General features: G+C 47.9%; 1 protein-coding gene across 4 annotated transcripts in view; it reads right to left on the reverse strand.

Moving 5' to 3' along the window:
- The window catches only part of BRD4 (bromodomain containing 4), a 62,630-nt gene that overhangs the window by 25,837 nt on the left and 20,203 nt on the right, over positions 1–16,590 (reverse strand). For 2 of the 4 annotated variants that reach the window (XM_040414729.1, XM_040414726.1), the window contains exon 2: positions 10,605–10,929. In XM_040414729.1, the coding sequence (XP_040270663.1) occupies positions 10,605–10,895 (291 nt within the window). In that variant the 5' untranslated portion in view covers positions 10,896–10,929. Of the gene's footprint in view, positions 1–10,604; positions 10,930–15,043; positions 15,148–16,590 lie in introns of those variants that run through there. The other 2 variants (XM_040414727.1, XM_040414728.1) reach the window with 2 other exon arrangements.

A 16,590-nucleotide genomic window follows, 5' to 3' on the forward strand; every position in this document is an offset into this window, starting at 1 on the left:
CATAAAGTATAACTGTCGTATTTTTTATTTTTTTTGGAGTATTGGATTGTGGTGATTAATATCTCCTTGGTGGCCCTATTTCAACTTTTCACTGTGTATTCAATTACCCCTTAATTCCACAGTTTTGTTCCCTGTACTGCCTACTTTTACCTCTGCTTAAAATAGGGTTGCTAGGCATGGTCCCTCTATATGTGGAAGGACGGAGAGGTCACATTACTGACAGCCAGGGACTGTAAGTAAACGATTAAAGCCAGGTCCTCCCCAGTAGCTGATAACAGTGCCTGTGCTGTGTGCACTTCTCCCTGTCCCTGCGCTTGGCAGACGCTCCCTCACTCAGCAGAGCTGGAGAATGCAGAGTTGAATCAGCGCAGACCAGGGAAGGGAGATCTGCCGTCTGCTCAGTGTATAAATGAAAGCAACATGTGGTAAGAGGACCCCTCTGTGCTGCAGGAGATTAACCCTTTAGGGAGAGGGCTCTGGTTACTGACACTTTTGGGGGGCTATTGTTACTGGCTAGTGAGGGCAGGCGGGATTAGCCTCAGGGTGAGGGCAGTGGCGGCCATCTTAACTGAATAGTGAAATTGCAGTTTTATGCAGACTGGTTGCTAAGGGCTGAATCTTATTAAATATGGGGTAAGTCAGTCTAATAGTAACTGATTCTGGAATATCATGTTATTAGTAACTACATATATGAAAATTGAAACTAGGGTCTAAGTGTGACAGTTATCCTTTAACATTCCCCATATGTCTACGTTATATTGGCATCATTTTGGAAATGTCATTTTTTTTTTTTTTTTTTTAGCAATTCTTAACATTTTTAAGAAAACTTCCAAAACCCACTTTTTAAGGACCAGTTCAAGTCTGAGGTCACTTTGTGGGACTTACATAGTGGAAACCCCCCATAAATGACCCCATTGTAAAAACTACATCCCTCAAGTTACTCAAAACTGATTTTACAAACTTTGTTAACCCTTTAGGTGTTCCACAAGAATTAAAGGAAAATAGAGATGAAATTTAAAAATTTCACTTTTTTGGCAGATTTTCCATTTTAATCAATTTTTTTCTTTAACACATCGAGGGTTAACAGCCAAACAAAACTCAACATTTATTACCCTGATTCTGAGGTTTACAGAAACACCCCTCATGTGGTCGTAAACTGATGTAAGGGCACATGGCAGGGCGCAGAAAAGGAGCGCCGTATGCTTTTTGGAAGACAGATTTTGCTGACCTGGTTTTTAGACACCATGTCCCAATTGAAGCCCCCCTGATGCACCCTACAGTAGAAACTCCTTAAAAGTGACCCCATTTTAGAAACTAGGGGATAAGTTTCCAGTTTTATTGGAACTATTTTGGGGTACATTGATTTTTAATTGCTCTATATTAAATTTTTTTGTAAGGCAGGGTAACCAAAAAATTGCTGTTTTGGCACTGTTTTTATTTTTTACAACATTCATCTGACAGGTTAGATTAGGGGTGGGCGATATGGCCTAAAATCTATATTGCAATATAATTTTAAGCATGTGCGATATGCGATATATATCGCGATATATTGTTTTCTATATTTGGGGGGTGGTGTTTAAACTTTTTATTTAATAACTATTAGCCTCCTTAAGGGCTAGAACCCTTGTCATATTCACCCTAATAGAGCTCTATTAGGGTGAATAGGACTTTACACTCTCCCTGCTGCCCTGTTCTTTGTGCACACAACAGCAGGGAGCTGACCATGGCACCCAGCCTCTCATGTGCCCCCCAGCCTCTGATCAGCCCCCCAGCCTCTCCCTCTTATCAGCCCCCTCTGGTAACTCAAACCCACCCCCCCCTCCCTCCCCAGTATTAATCATTGGTGGCAGTGGCCACAGGGTCCCCCTCCTGCCCCCATCATTGGTGGCAGTGGGCAGTTCCGATCAGAGTCCCAGCAGTGTAATGCTGGGGCTCCGATCGGTTACCATGGCAGCCAGGACGCTACTGAAGTCCTGGCTGCCATGGTATGTTAGTGAGCAGCATTATACTCACGTGCGCCGTGGCCGCCGGGCGCTCCTTCTTTTCATAGGTCTGTGCGGCGCATTGCTAATGCTATAAGCATTAGCAATGCGCCGCAGACAGAAGGAGCGACCGGCGGCCACGGCGCACGTGAGTATAATGCTGCTCACTAACATACCATGGCAGCCAGGTCTTCAATAGCGTCCTGGCTGCCATGGTAACCGATCAGAGCCCCAGCATTACACTGCTGGGACTCCGATCGGAACTGCCCACTGCCACCAATGCAGAGACTGAAGAACATTCCCGGCACCCGACCTCTAACAGGACGCTGTGATCCGCGCGATTAACCCCTCAAGTGAGGGGTTAATTGTGGCGGATCGCAGCGTGCAGTCATAGGGGCCGGGATATGGCAGGCACATTAACTCTACGTTGGTATTCAGGCATTCATTGGTGGCGCAGTGGCCACAGTCCCTCCCCTCCTCCTCCTACTCTGTTATTATTAGTGACCAGCGGCAGCCGCGCACAGTGGGGAGGGAGGGACTCCCCCCTTCTCCACTGTGCCGGCTCAGGAGAACATGGTGCGCGCCGAGAGCGCGATCATTCACTACCGCTCCGTGGTCATATCGTGCTCCGGCGATATGCACAAAATCCATATCGTGGCACAAATTTATATCGCCTATATCGCCCACCCCTAGGTTAGATCGTGTGCCATTTTTATACAGCAGGTTGTTACGGACGCAATGATATCAAATAGGTCTACTTTTTTTGTTTGTTTCAGTTTTACATAATAAAGCATTTTTGAAAAAATAAAAATAATGTTTTGTGTCTCCATTTTCTGAACGCCTTATTTTTTTTATTTTTCTGCCGATCTTGTGCAGGGGCTCATTTTTTGCAGGAAGAGTTGACGTTTTTATTGGTACTATTTTTGGGTACATATGATATTTTTGATCATTCATTATTACAGTTTATGGGGCAAGGCGACCAAAAAATTTGTAATTTTGGCACAGTTTTTATTTATTTATTTTTCCAGCGTTCACCTGAGGGGTTAGATCATGTGATATTTTTATAGAGCAGATCGTTACGGACGTGGCAATACCTAATATGTATACTTTTTCTTATTTAAGTTTTACACAATAATAGCATTTTTGAAACCAAAAAATGATGTTTTAGTGTCTCCATAGTCGGAGAGCCATAGCTTTTATAATTTTTGACAGATTGTCTTAGGTAGGGTCTCTTTTTTTTTTGCGGTATGAGGTGACTGTTTGATTAGTACCATTTTGGGGGGGGGGGGGGGCATACGCCTTTTTGATCGCTTGGTGTAGCAGTAGTAGTAGTTTTCTTTCTTTTTTTTATGGTGTTTATCGGACAGGGTGGATCATGTGATATATTTATAGAGCCGGTTGTTACGGACGCGGCGATACCTAATGTGTGTTTTTTCTTTTTTCAATTTTTTTTAATTATAAAATCAGGGGAAAACTTGAAACTTGAAACTTTTTATTTTATTTCTGACTTTTGGGGGTCTGATCCCCTCTGCAATGCCTTACAATACATCTGTATTGTAATGCATTGCCTGTTAGTGTATTACACAGAGAAATACACTAACAGGTTGCCTAGGAGACGAGCCTGAATCTCCTCGGCACCCGTAGAAAGCAGGTCCAGATGCCGTGCAAGGCATTGGGCAGCCTCTGCACGGCATCGGGCTGCCTAGTCACCCATTGGGTCTCCGCCACAGCAGCGCGGGGACCCGATGGGCTCCCTCACCCGCAGCAAACCCCTTCTAGGTTGCGGTCAGCGCTGACCGTGGCATAGAAGGGGTTAATGCGCCGGCATCAGTGTTTTCACCGATGACGGCGCATACAGCAGGGGTTCGGCTAGAGGAAACAGCCTACCCTCTGCAGCTGATCGGGCTTGCGCAGCTCCTGCACCCGCCCGATCAGCGGGCCGTAATAGTACGGCGCTTGGGTGGCAAGTCACGTCCCGCTGCGCCGTACTATTACGGCACTGGTCGGGAAGGGGTTAAACAAATGGGGGAAAATGATGTGAACCCAGCCTAATCTGAACGATTATCTTCAGGTGTAATAGGGCCTTAAAGGGTATCTCATCTGAGACAATTGGGGCATATCAAAAGGATATACCCCCATTGTCAGATACCGCCAGCGGTGGGACCTGCACTTATATTGAGAATGGAGCGGGCCAAAGTAGTGGCTGGAGGACTCTGGTCCGGCCACCACCAATCCCTCTCCCCATAGAAGTGAATGGGAGCACACCACACATGACTAGCCACTTCTACGGGCCCAACAGAAATAGCTGTGCCAGTGCTCGGCTATTTTCGGCTGCCCTATAGAAATGAATGGAGGGCAGCTGCGCATGCGCAGTGCACACACAACCACTTTAGGTGCTTTGTTTAGGAGATAGGGGACCCACAACAATCAGACAATGGGAGCATATCCTAGCGATATGCTGCCATTGTCTCAGATGAAGAAAAAACCCTTTAACTGTACTGCGCATGTCTGTCTACCACTCCATTTACTTTTACACAGCGCTCCGTCAGTCCCATAGAACTTGTGCATAGATCACTAGACCAACGTGCACCAATGTGTCATACAGAGAGGAGACTCAAGGTAACTTATGCTGTGGACAGGGGATATTTACTTTTCACGCAATAGCCTTGTGATGGCTAACGTCCGGCTCCAGCTGTGGTGAAACTGCGACTTGCTTTGATGTTCTCAGAACGCCACAGAAATTGATGGAGCATGCTGGGAGTTGTAGTTTCACCTGGAGTTCCGGAGGTTAGCCATCACTGCAATAGCCCCTTTACCTGAATGCAGTTCATGATATATGGCTTAAGAGAAAAACTAGTCTCTGTCAACAAAATCCAAGTTAAAGGGAATGTCCCATTCCATTGGTGAGGCATGTGTGTGATCAGTGGGATTTCGACTGCTGAGGCCCCCACCGTTCACAAGAACGGGAACCTTAATACAAGCCACCTGCGATCTCCAGCAGCAGAAGCATGCTCTGTTGTTGGCCCAGAAGTCTGTCCTTCCTGCCTATTAGACACTTAAGGGGTAGTTTATTAAGGCGTTCTTCTGGCGCAGATCGCGATGCAAAGGTCCCTTCTGCTGCAATCTACTAATTCTCCACACTCACGCCAGGTCTACAAAAGTGGGCGGGCAAGGGGACGGGTCAGCAGGCCAGTCTCATTTACCACTTTCTACGCCTGGTTTAGGTGTAGAAAATTGTGTAAATGTAAGACAGCAAGGTAGCTTTAGAGGCGGCGATGGATCTGCCGAAGTTATGAAGAGGCCGGCACCTCTATATAACTCCGGTGAGGGGTTATTAAGACCGGTGTCTATAACACCAGTCTTAATAAATGTGCCCCTTACTCTCTATCCTATGAAATCGGGGATACCTTTTGGTAATGAAGGAGCCCCTTTAAAAGCCATGGACACCATTGCATGGATTTTTTTATTACACATTTGACAGCTTTCTTATTTAAAGAAGGCCTGTCGCCCAAAAATGCAAGGCATTCTGACAGCACCATGTTATAGAGCAGGAGGAGCTGAGCAGATTGATGTATAGTGGGAAAAGATTCAGTAAAACCTGTAATTTATACATTTATATCTCTGCTTTCTGTGAATTCCTATCAGTACAGGAGGAAGGAATTATCAGTGACTGATAGCAGTGTGTGTATAAGTGTGCATACAGAGATAGGCTACTTTCACACTGGCATTTCTGGGTCCGCTTGTGAGATCTGTTTCAGGGCTCTCACAAGCGGCCCAAAACGGAGTTATACTGTGTGGGGGCAGCCACAAGGAGACGTTATACTGTAGGGGGCGGGGGCAACAAGGAGACGTTATACTGTAGGGGGCGGGGGCAACAAGGAGACGTTATACTGTAGGGGGCGGGGGCAACAAGGAGACGTTATACTGTAGGGGGCGGGGGCAACAAGGAGACGTTATACTGTAGGGGGCGGGGGCAACAAGGAGACGTTATACTGTAGGGGGCGGGGGCAACAAGGAGACGTTATACTGTAGGGGGCGGGGGCAACAAGGAGACGTTATACTGTAGGGAGCGGGGGCAACAAGGAGACGTTATACTGTAGGGGGCGGGGGCAACAAGGAGACGTTATACTGTAGGGGGCGGGGGCAACAAGGAGACGTTATACTGTAGGGGGCGGGGGCAACAAGGAGACGTTATACTGTAGGGAGCGGGGGCAACAAGGAGACGTTATACTGTAGGGGGCGGGGGCAACAAGGAGACGTTATACTGTAGGGGGCGGGGGCAACAAGGAGACGTTATACTGTAGGGGGCGGGGGCCATAAGGAGTTATAATATCTGACATACCACCTTTATTTATGACACTAATCTATGCTTTTTAGGGTCTCTCACTCACTCCTGTTCCTCTACCTGGACACTCCTCACAGGCCAGGAGTCGGGCGAAGTGGCGAACTCTTGTGCAGAGGGAGTCTGGAGAGACTTTTCCGGCGGCTGCCTCGCTTGTGTGCTCCGATTCTGACATCAGATGTCGCTGGGCGGAGATTTGAATATGGGAGCAAGGAGGAGGGAGAGCCGGGGGCGGCCCGCTGCGGGAAGTAATACGTTTGTAATTTTGTCATGAGAGCACACGAGCGAGTCAGCCACGGGAAAAGTCTCTCCAGAGACACCCTACTCACACAGAGTTCGCCACATACAATACAGGTGGGTCACGGACGGTGATGTCAGATGGTGGGTGGAGTCTGGAGACTTGCATATGGGAGGCGGAGCAAGAAGGAGCCAGGAGCGAGTGTCGGGAAGGGAAGTAATGTGTTGTACTTCTCAGCGCTATGCAAGGTGCAGGGGCGGGCGGATGCAGATTTAGAAGCGGTCAGCGCACATGACCGCTCCTATGACGTCACAAAATACTGCGGTTTTTAGAAAACAGCAATATCGCCATATCGCTGTTATTTAATACCGCGGTATATCGTTGCCACCGGTATACCGCTCAACCCTAATGGAGACGAATCCGTTTTCACTGACACAATATGGTGCAATTGAAAACGGATCCATCCCCCATTGACATTTATTGTAAGTCAGGATGGATCCGTTTTGACAGACTTTTTTTTTAAAGAATAATGCAAACGGATCCGTTCTGAACAGATACAAGCGTTTGCTTGCTGATAATCAGTGCGGATCCGTCTGTGCAGATACAAGACGGAGCCGCACCGAATGCAGGTGTGAAAGTAGCCTTAGTCACTGTTAAAGGGAACCTGTCATCACCTTTTTGTTGTCCATACTAACAGCAGCATAAAGTAGAGACAGGTGAGTTGATTTCAGGGGTCTGTCATTTATAAGTAAGTGGTTGCTGAGAACCAACATCACAATCATTGCAGACTGGGCCTGGAAAAGAGTCCCGGCCACCTGAGAAGAGTCCTGGTTATCCATGAATTCCTGCTCTCCTGCCCACCTGCTGATGACTGACCGTCTTCTACCTAGTTTTCTCCCTTTCTCTCTAGGAGAGAACTGCCAATCATCAGCAGGTGGGTGAGAGAGCAGGAGATTATGGATAACCAGGACTCTTCTCAGGTAGATTTGACTCTTTCCAGGCCTGGGCTGCAATGATTATGATGCTGGTTCTCAGCAACCACTTACTATTAGCTCATGAGTGACACACCGCTGACATCAGCATTTCTGTCACTACTTTATGCTGCCCTCAGTGAGGTCAAAATAAAGTTGATGACAGGTTCCCTTTAACACCTTCCTCATGTACCAATGTATTCACAGGAATAAAAAAAATATATATATATAAAAAGAAAAAACAGTGGCAGCACCGGCCCTGATGCAAGCTGGTGGGTGCAACAGCCCAATACGGATTAAAGCCAATCCACAAATACAAAATAGAAAAGATGGGCAGCACTCCAAAAAGTAAAAATACAAAAATCTTTATTTACCCCAGTGGGAAGTGCGACGTTTCGGCTCTAGACAGGAGCCTGCCTCAAGCCTAGGCTTGAGGCAGGCTCCTGTCTAGAGCCGAAACGTCGCACTTCCCACTGGGGTAAATAAAGATTTTTGTATTTTTACTTTTTGGAGTGCTGCCCATCTTTTCTAATATATATATATATATATATATATATATATATATATATATATATCTCTATCACAATCTGCTCAGCTTCTCTCGCTCTAGAACATGGTGCTGTCATTTTTTTAAATTAATTATTGCATCATTTTTTAATTGGTCTTTATAAAAAATATCAAGCCATTTTCCCTGTACAGAGCTGAGATTCTCTTTTGGCAGGATCTGAGACTGCTCCTTATCTCTGCTCTCTGACATTATAAACACTCATTATAGCTCAGTTCTGATCTTACTGATAAGAATGTAGCTTAAAGAGGACCTTTCATGGTTTTTATTTATTCTAGATAAATCCCTTTACCTGCGGGGCTGATGCTGCCGCCCTGCCTGTTTTTTTTAAATATCGCTTCTGCGCCCTGCTGTGCCCCCCTGCAGTTTTTCCGCTCAGTATATTAATACTGAGCATCGGTACAGGGAGGAGGAGACGTCAGGGTTTCTCAATGGGCGTCTCCTTCTCCCTGGCTGTAGCGCGGTCCAATCACAGCAGAGAGCGTCACAGCGAGGGAGAAGGTGAGTTTTTTTTCTTTTTTCCCCTGGCTCTGACGCTCTCCACTGTGATTGGACCACGCTACAGCCAGGGAGAAGGAGACGCCCATTGAGAAACCCTGACGTCTCCTCCCCACTGTTCCGACGCTCAGCATTAATATACTGAGCGGGAAAACTGCAGGAGGGCACAGTGGGGCGTAGAAGCGATATTTAAAGAGGACCTGGAAAAACATTGTGAACTAAGTATGCTGCCATATAGAGCGGAGCCGGGGATCTCATTGCACTTACTATTATCCCTGGGCGCCGCTCCGTTCTCCCGTTATGCCCTCCGGTATCTTCTCTCACTAAGTTATAGTAGGCGGGTCTTCCCTTGTCCTGTGGGCGTCTCCTTCTCCTAGGCTGTAGCGCTGGCCAATTGCAGCGCACAGCTCACAGCCTGGGAGAAAAAAAACTCCCAGGCTGTGAGCTGTGCGCTGCGATTGGCCAGCGCTGCAGCCCAGGAGAAGGAGACGCCCACAGGACAAGGGAAGACCCGCCTACTATAACTTAGTGAGAGAAGATACCGGAGGGCATAACGGGAGAATGGAGCGGCGCCCAGGGATAATAGTAAGTGCAGTGAGATCCCCGGGTGCCGCTCTCCATGTCAGCATACTTAGTTCACAATGTTTTTCCAGGTGAAAGGTCCTCTTTAAAAAAAAAAAAAAAGGCAGGGTGGCAGCATCAACAGGGGGGGGGGGGGGGGGAGGTACCCGCAAGTAAAGGGATTTATCTAGAATAAATAAAAACCATGAAAGGTCCTCTATAAATAAGTGTTTATGACCGCTTAGTAATTTAGAGATAATGTTTAAAAGTGAAAGTAAAAGTAGGATTCACACAGCTAGAAAAACAGTTAACCCTTTGACGGAACAGCTCAAGATTTTTAACAAAGACCAATTGAAAAAATTATTTTTAGCCCAAAATAAGTAAAATGCAACTATAAAACAATTGCTCCTGAAGATGTACATATATTTTTTCATTCTTTTGCTTCTGTAAATCTGTCACCCAGCTGGTGCCGAATCTAAAAGCATTAGAGCGCTGCAGCTGTTTCTGACGGCTCTTTGCTCTCTCACATCCTTCTCTATGTTGGAAACATCAGCAGGGAGGAGGTGGTTACACATGGCAGATGTGTGTGGAGAGGTGGGAAAGCATCCAGGGCAGAGCACACAAGCTGTAGATAGGGTGGAAAGCACACACAAGGCAGTATGCAGAATGAATTACTGGGAGGGACAGGACCACAGTTCGGAAGTTTGATACTAGGAACAGGTTATAAACTGCAAATCAGTGTGTCTGAAAATGAATGAGGGAATGTAACCACTTTCATTTCAACTTATCCCATCCACAGGATAGTGGATAAGGGTCTGATCAGTGGGGGCTGCAGTGGTTGGACAGCAGGGGTGTCCCCTATGGGTCAGCAGATACATGTGTGTCCACCACTCCATTCAGCTATGGGCCTGCCAGAGACAGCCGAGTACAAGCAGTATGCTCTAGCAGCGCCATAAAGTTGTATGGAGCAGCTCGCGTGTCCACCTCTCCGTTCAAACCGGGGAAGACAGGTGCCCACTTATACCCTATCCTGTGGGCAGCAGATAAGTTGTTGTAATGGGACAGACGCTTTAATAGAGCATCACGACACTTCCAAAGTTGTAACTTTCCACTTTAAACCTACGGCCTGATGCCATAAAACCCCTGCGTCTTGCCCGGTGAGGCGGCAGATAACAGAGGAGGCTCTTGTGTGGACACTTCTCCATCCGCTGCCTGGATGAGCTAGCCACCGGCTATACGTTCTCCACATAGGTGCGAGTCGCAATAGTGGGATTTGTATCTATCAGACAGTTATGCCACATCTCCTTACACTAATATTTTATTTATCTGGCACCTGGTGGTTTGGAAATCCCAATAACTAAGCATCTGACAAGCAGATCTTTATAGAACGTGTGCAAAATGACCTCGGGGTCTGTCACATGTAATATATATATATATATGTACTCACAGGCAGGTTTAGTTTGATAACATCCACAGGCTGCTGAAAAGGCCAAGCAAACTGGTGCTTCCATAGTGTCTTCAGCACGGTTTTTGATAAGTACTGCAACTGGTTGGTCTGGCGCTTTGACTGGGTTGACCTGGTAGTATCAGGAGGAGGAGGGTTGATTAACACGGGACCCTGTGCCTGGGGTTGTGGAGGTGCAGCCTGTGGGGCCCCTGACATTGGGACCCCTTCTACTCCGTCGCCCATTCCAGATGAGGCCCTCAGACGTGTACCTAGCCCAGTCTCGCTTGACATGATAAAGCTCCCATCGCATGCAGGGCCAGGCGACCTGGGGGGAAGGAAAAATGCATAAAATGAGACAAAAGTCAAAAATATGACAATTTCCACAAACGGAAAATAAATCTGCTTCGGATCCAGCTGGTAGTGAACCCATATGCTTCATTCAGCTACACCCTCATGGCCTCACCTCAGGGACACCTGAGGACATGAGGAGCTGCTGTCTGTTTACCTCAAGGATTCCTGACTCTTGCCTAATGTAACAGTCGCTGACTACTGCAAGCTGGTGTGAAACTACAACTCCCAACATGTATACTAGCTCCGCTCTTCTCAGAACTCCCATAGAATCGAATGGAGCATGCTGGGAATTGTAGTTTTACAACAGCTGCAGAACCGAAAGTTGCTGACCCCTGGACTACTGCAATCCCTGGCGGCCACAGCCTTGCGGGGGAGACGCTGAAGATGTGGACCACAACTTGGACGTACGTTAAGCGGCTTTCATTTTCATCCCGTAAGGAAGCAGATTATTGAGGATCGATGCTGACGATTTCAGCGGCCGTCGTGCAGAAGGGATGCATGTGTTTTGGTACAGGGCGGAGACACGTGCACAGTGACATCACAAGTCCGGGGATGCCTGTCCTTTCTCAGTACCCTGACCCGATACAAGACAGTGGAGGGGGGAAGCTTGCAGCATTTCGGATATACTGAGGATGGACGGCTCCTCACCATATATGCTGACGGTGTGTCCCTGGTAGAAGGGTCACCTGTGCTGCACGTATAGATCACATCCAGGGCTCAGTGTATACAGCCATCTATAGGGGAGGGTCACATGACAGTATATATACATCCAGGGCTCAGTGTATACAGCCATCTATAGGGGAGGGTCACATGACCGTATATATACATCCAGGGCTCAGTGTATACAGCCATCTATAGGGGAGGGTCACATGACAGTATATATACATCCAGGGCTCAGTGTATACAGCCATCTATAGGGGAGGGTCACATCACAGTATATATACATCCAGGGCTCAGTGTATACAGCCATCTATAGGGGAGGGTCACATCACAGTATATATACATCCAGGGCTCAGTGTATACAGCCATCTATAGGGGAGGGTCACATGACCGTATATATACATCCAGGGCTCAGTGTATACAGCCATCTATAGGGGAGGGTCACATGACCGTATATATACATCCAGGGCTCAGTGTATACAGCCATCTATAGGGGAGGGTCACATGACAGTATATATACATCCAGGGCTCAGTGTATACAGCCATCTATAGGGGAGGGTCACATGACCATATATATACATCCAGGGCTCAGTGTATACAGCCATCTATAGGGGAGGGTCACATGACAGTATATATACATCCAGGGCTCAGTGTATACAGCCATCTATAGGGGAGGGTCACATGACCGTATATATACATCCAGGGCTCAGTGTATACAGCCATCTATAGGGGAGGGTCACATCACAGTATATATACATCCAGGGCTCAGTGTATACAGCCATCTATAGGGGAGTGTCACATCACAGTATATATACATCCAGGGCTCAGTGTATACAGCCATCTATAGGGGAGGGTCACATCACAGTATATATACATCCAGGGCTCAGTGTATACAGCCATCTATAGGGGAGGGTCACATGACCGTATATATACATCCAGGGCTCAGTGTATACAGCCATCTATAGGGGAGGGTCACATGACCGTATATATACATCCAGGGCTCAGTGTATACAGCCATCTATAGGGGAGGGTCACATGACCGTATATATACATCCAGGGCTCAGTGTATACAGCCATCTATAGGGGAGGGTCACATGACCGTATATATACATCCAGGGCTCAGTGTATACAGCCATCTATAGGGGAGGGTCACATGACAGTATATATACATCCAGGGCTCAGTGTATACAGCCATCTATAGGGGAGGGTCACATGACAGTATATACACATCCAGGGCTCAGTGTATACAGCCATCTATAGGGGAGGGTCACATGACAGTATATACACATCCAGGGCTCAGTGTATACAGCCATCTATAGGGGAGGGTCACATCACAGTATATATACATCCAGGGCTCAGTGTATACAGCCATCTATAGGGGAGGGTCACATGACCGTATATACACATCCAGAGCTCAGTGTATACAGCCATCTATAGGGGAGGGTCACATGACCGTATATATACATCCAGAGCTCAGTGTATACAGCCATCTATAGGGGAGGGTCACATGACCGTATATATACATCCAGGGCTCAGTGTATACAGCCATCTATAGGGGAGGGTCACATCACAGTATATATACATCCAGAGCTCAGTGTATACAGCCATCTATAGGGGAGGGTCACATCACAGTATATATACACATCCAGGGCTCAGTGTATACAGCCATCTATAGGGGAGGGTCACATGACCGTATATACACATCCAGGGCTCAGTGTATACAGCCATCTATAGGGGAGGGTCACATGACCGTATATATACACATCCAGAGCTCAGTGTATACAGCCATCTATAGGGGAGGGTCACATGACCGTATATATACACATCCAGAGCTCAGTGTATACAGCCATCTATAGGGGAGGGTCACATGACCGTACATACACATCCAGAGCTCAGTGTATACAGCCATCTATAGGGGAGGGTTACATGACCGTACATACACATCCAGAGCTCAGTGTATACAGCCATCTATAGGGGAGGGTCACATGACAGTATATATACATCCAGGGCTCAGTGTATACAGCCATCTATAGGGGAGGGTTACATGACCGTACATACACATCCAGAGCTCAGTGTATACAGCCATCTATAGGGGAGGGTCACATGACCGTACATACACATCCAGAGCTCAGTGTATACAGCCATCTATAGGGGAGTGTCACATGACCGTACATACACATCCAGGGCTCAGTGTATACAGCCATCTATAGGGGAGGGTCACATGACAGTATATATACATCCAGGGCTCAGTGTATACAGCCATCTATAGGGGAGGGTTACATGACCGTACATACACATCCAGAGCTCAGTGTATACAGCCATCTATAGGGGAGTGTCACATCACAGTATATATACATCCAGGGCTCAGTGTATACAGCCATCTATAGGGGAGGGTTACATGACCGTACATACACATCCAGAGCTCAGTGTATACAGCCATCTATAGGGGAGGGTCACATCACAGTATATATACATCCAGGGCTCAGTGTATACAGCCATCTATAGGGGAGGGTCACATGACCGTACATACACATCCAGAGCTCAGTGTATACAGCCATCTATAGGGGAGGGTCACATGACCGTACATACACATCCAGAGCTCAGTGTATACAGCCATCTATAGGGGAGGGTCACATGACCGTATATATACATCCAGGGCTCAGTGTATACAGCCATCTATAGGGGAGGGTCACATGACCGTACATACACATCCAGAGCTCAGTGTATACAGCCATCTATAGGGGAGGGTCACATGACCGTACATACACATCCAGAGCTCAGTGTATACAGCCATCTATAGGGGAGGGTCACATCACAGTATATACACATCCAGAGCTCAGTGTACACAGCCATCTATAGGGGAGGGTCACATCACAGTATATATACATCCAGGGCTCAGTGTATACAGCCATCTATAGGGGAGGGTCACATGACAGTATATATACACATCCAGGGCTCAGTGTATACAGCCATCTATAGGGGAGTGTCACATGACCGTACATACACATCCAGGGCTCAGTGTATACAGCCATCTATAGGGGAGGGTCACATGACCGTACATACACATCCAGAGCTCAGTGTACACAGCCATCTATAGGGGAGGGTCACATGACCGTACAGACGCATCCAGCATGGTCTCCGGTACACACCGCCCCTCCTCTCACTGCCCGGACCACACACAGGGGCACACGCCGCCCCCACCCCTATACTATACATTACATGGCTCATTACAAGCCATTTCTACAAATAATCAGTCCCCACACATAAGCCCACCCCCCCGGGCCTCCTCTCCCAGAAAATGGCGCCGGCTCGGGGCTGCTCTCCAGGCCCCGGGCTCCTCCTCCCCGGGATTTCTCTCCTCACACAACCCCCATGAAGTGGCCCGTACACACACAGCGGTGGGGGAACCGCCCAGATAAAACGCTTACACGTACACCCGGAGCGCGTCACCAGCGGCCGCTTCCCACCCGTCCGACACAGGGCCCGCCAAGGAGAACCGGCGTTACGGAAACTGCGCAGCGTCGCCGGCGACTTATACAGCGGCAGCCGTAAGTGAGCCATTCACGACGGGGAGACGTAACATCTCCTCCGCTCAGCTCGGCGCCAGTGGCGTAGCTAGGGCTTTTTTTTTTTTTTTACGCTACGGAAACTGCGCGGCGGATCAAACGCCAGGCCCGTCCCCGCACTGAGGCCGGGGAAGGCGGCGTAAGGGAGTCGATTCACCAACGCGTTCGCCTAAGTTGCGGAAGTGACGTCATGCGCAGTGGGAGCGTGGTGATGCAATCGAATGCAAGTCCGGGCGCCGTATACACAACAGCTACGCCAAGAGCGCACCCGGCCTGCCTCTAAGTTCTGCAGGCCGCCTGAGTCACAACAGAGACCTCTCATACCGCTTTATTTTATCAAATGGAAAAAATATGAAAAAACACTTATTGTACATCCAGTAAAAACATATGACAGGCCACCCATAAAACCACTGCTGCGTTTCAAACCCATGTGCACTGCTGGAGCGCGCACAGGTTCGAAACGCGTCAGCTGGACTGTCATGTTTTTAATGGATCTACAATAAAAAACATTTTTTTATATTTTTTCCACTCGAACGCTGGAATTTCTCCAACCCGGCCCCCTCCCCCCAACACTGTTTAGGATTTTTTTTTTTTTGTGGACTGCAATACAATTCGGGCTCATACACGAACATGTGCGCCCCCGTGCCAATGCTTTAAGTAAGCGGTGCAGTGTTTTGATCAGACGCTCCGTCACCAGTTCATGGCGCGCTCGGACTGGGGCATAAAACAGGTGACAAATTCCCTTTTAAACTGATCTGTCAGACCATGCTGCCCTCGTACCAGCCCAAACAGCAGGAAGGACCAGAGACCATGCCAGGCAGTCGTGTGTTGATAAGGGGCGCCCTTACAAGATCTGCACATTCCAACAATCATCGGATGGCGACATGTATGAACGGACTGCAGGGCGGTACAAAAAGAGCACGGGCGCTAGTGGGCCCATCACTGGACGGACTCTTACATGGCACCTAACAGCAGCTTCCCCCTCAGTCTGCTAACCTCAAGTCCATCCACTGATCATTAATGTCTATGGGGCTGGTATTTTTTTTGCAGATCCGCGTATGCTCGCGTCCTCAATGAAAACGATAGCACTTTCCTAGTAGATGCAATGGGGCAGGCTCACACATTTCACTCAACAGGGCCATGAGAAAAACCGTACACAACACAGGTCAGACAACGTAAACCATCCAGGTGGTGAGAATACAGGCGTACATGATCTACGGGGGAGGGGCAGGTGACCAAACAGGTCTTCTGCAGGACACTATAGCAGCGCTAAGACCAAGCCAATGGCTGGTACAGGGACAGACGGTAAAATGCTTAGGGGGCTGCCTGTCATGGAGCAGTGTTAGGTCATTTAATGTGGACATCCTGTGGCTATATACATTTTTTTCCTTCTGTGCAATTTTTCTCAA

The sequence above is a fragment of the Bufo bufo genome, chromosome 1 (genome assembly GCF_905171765.1).
Source record: "Bufo bufo chromosome 1, aBufBuf1.1, whole genome shotgun sequence".
Lineage (NCBI taxonomy): Eukaryota > Metazoa > Chordata > Amphibia > Anura > Bufonidae > Bufo > Bufo bufo.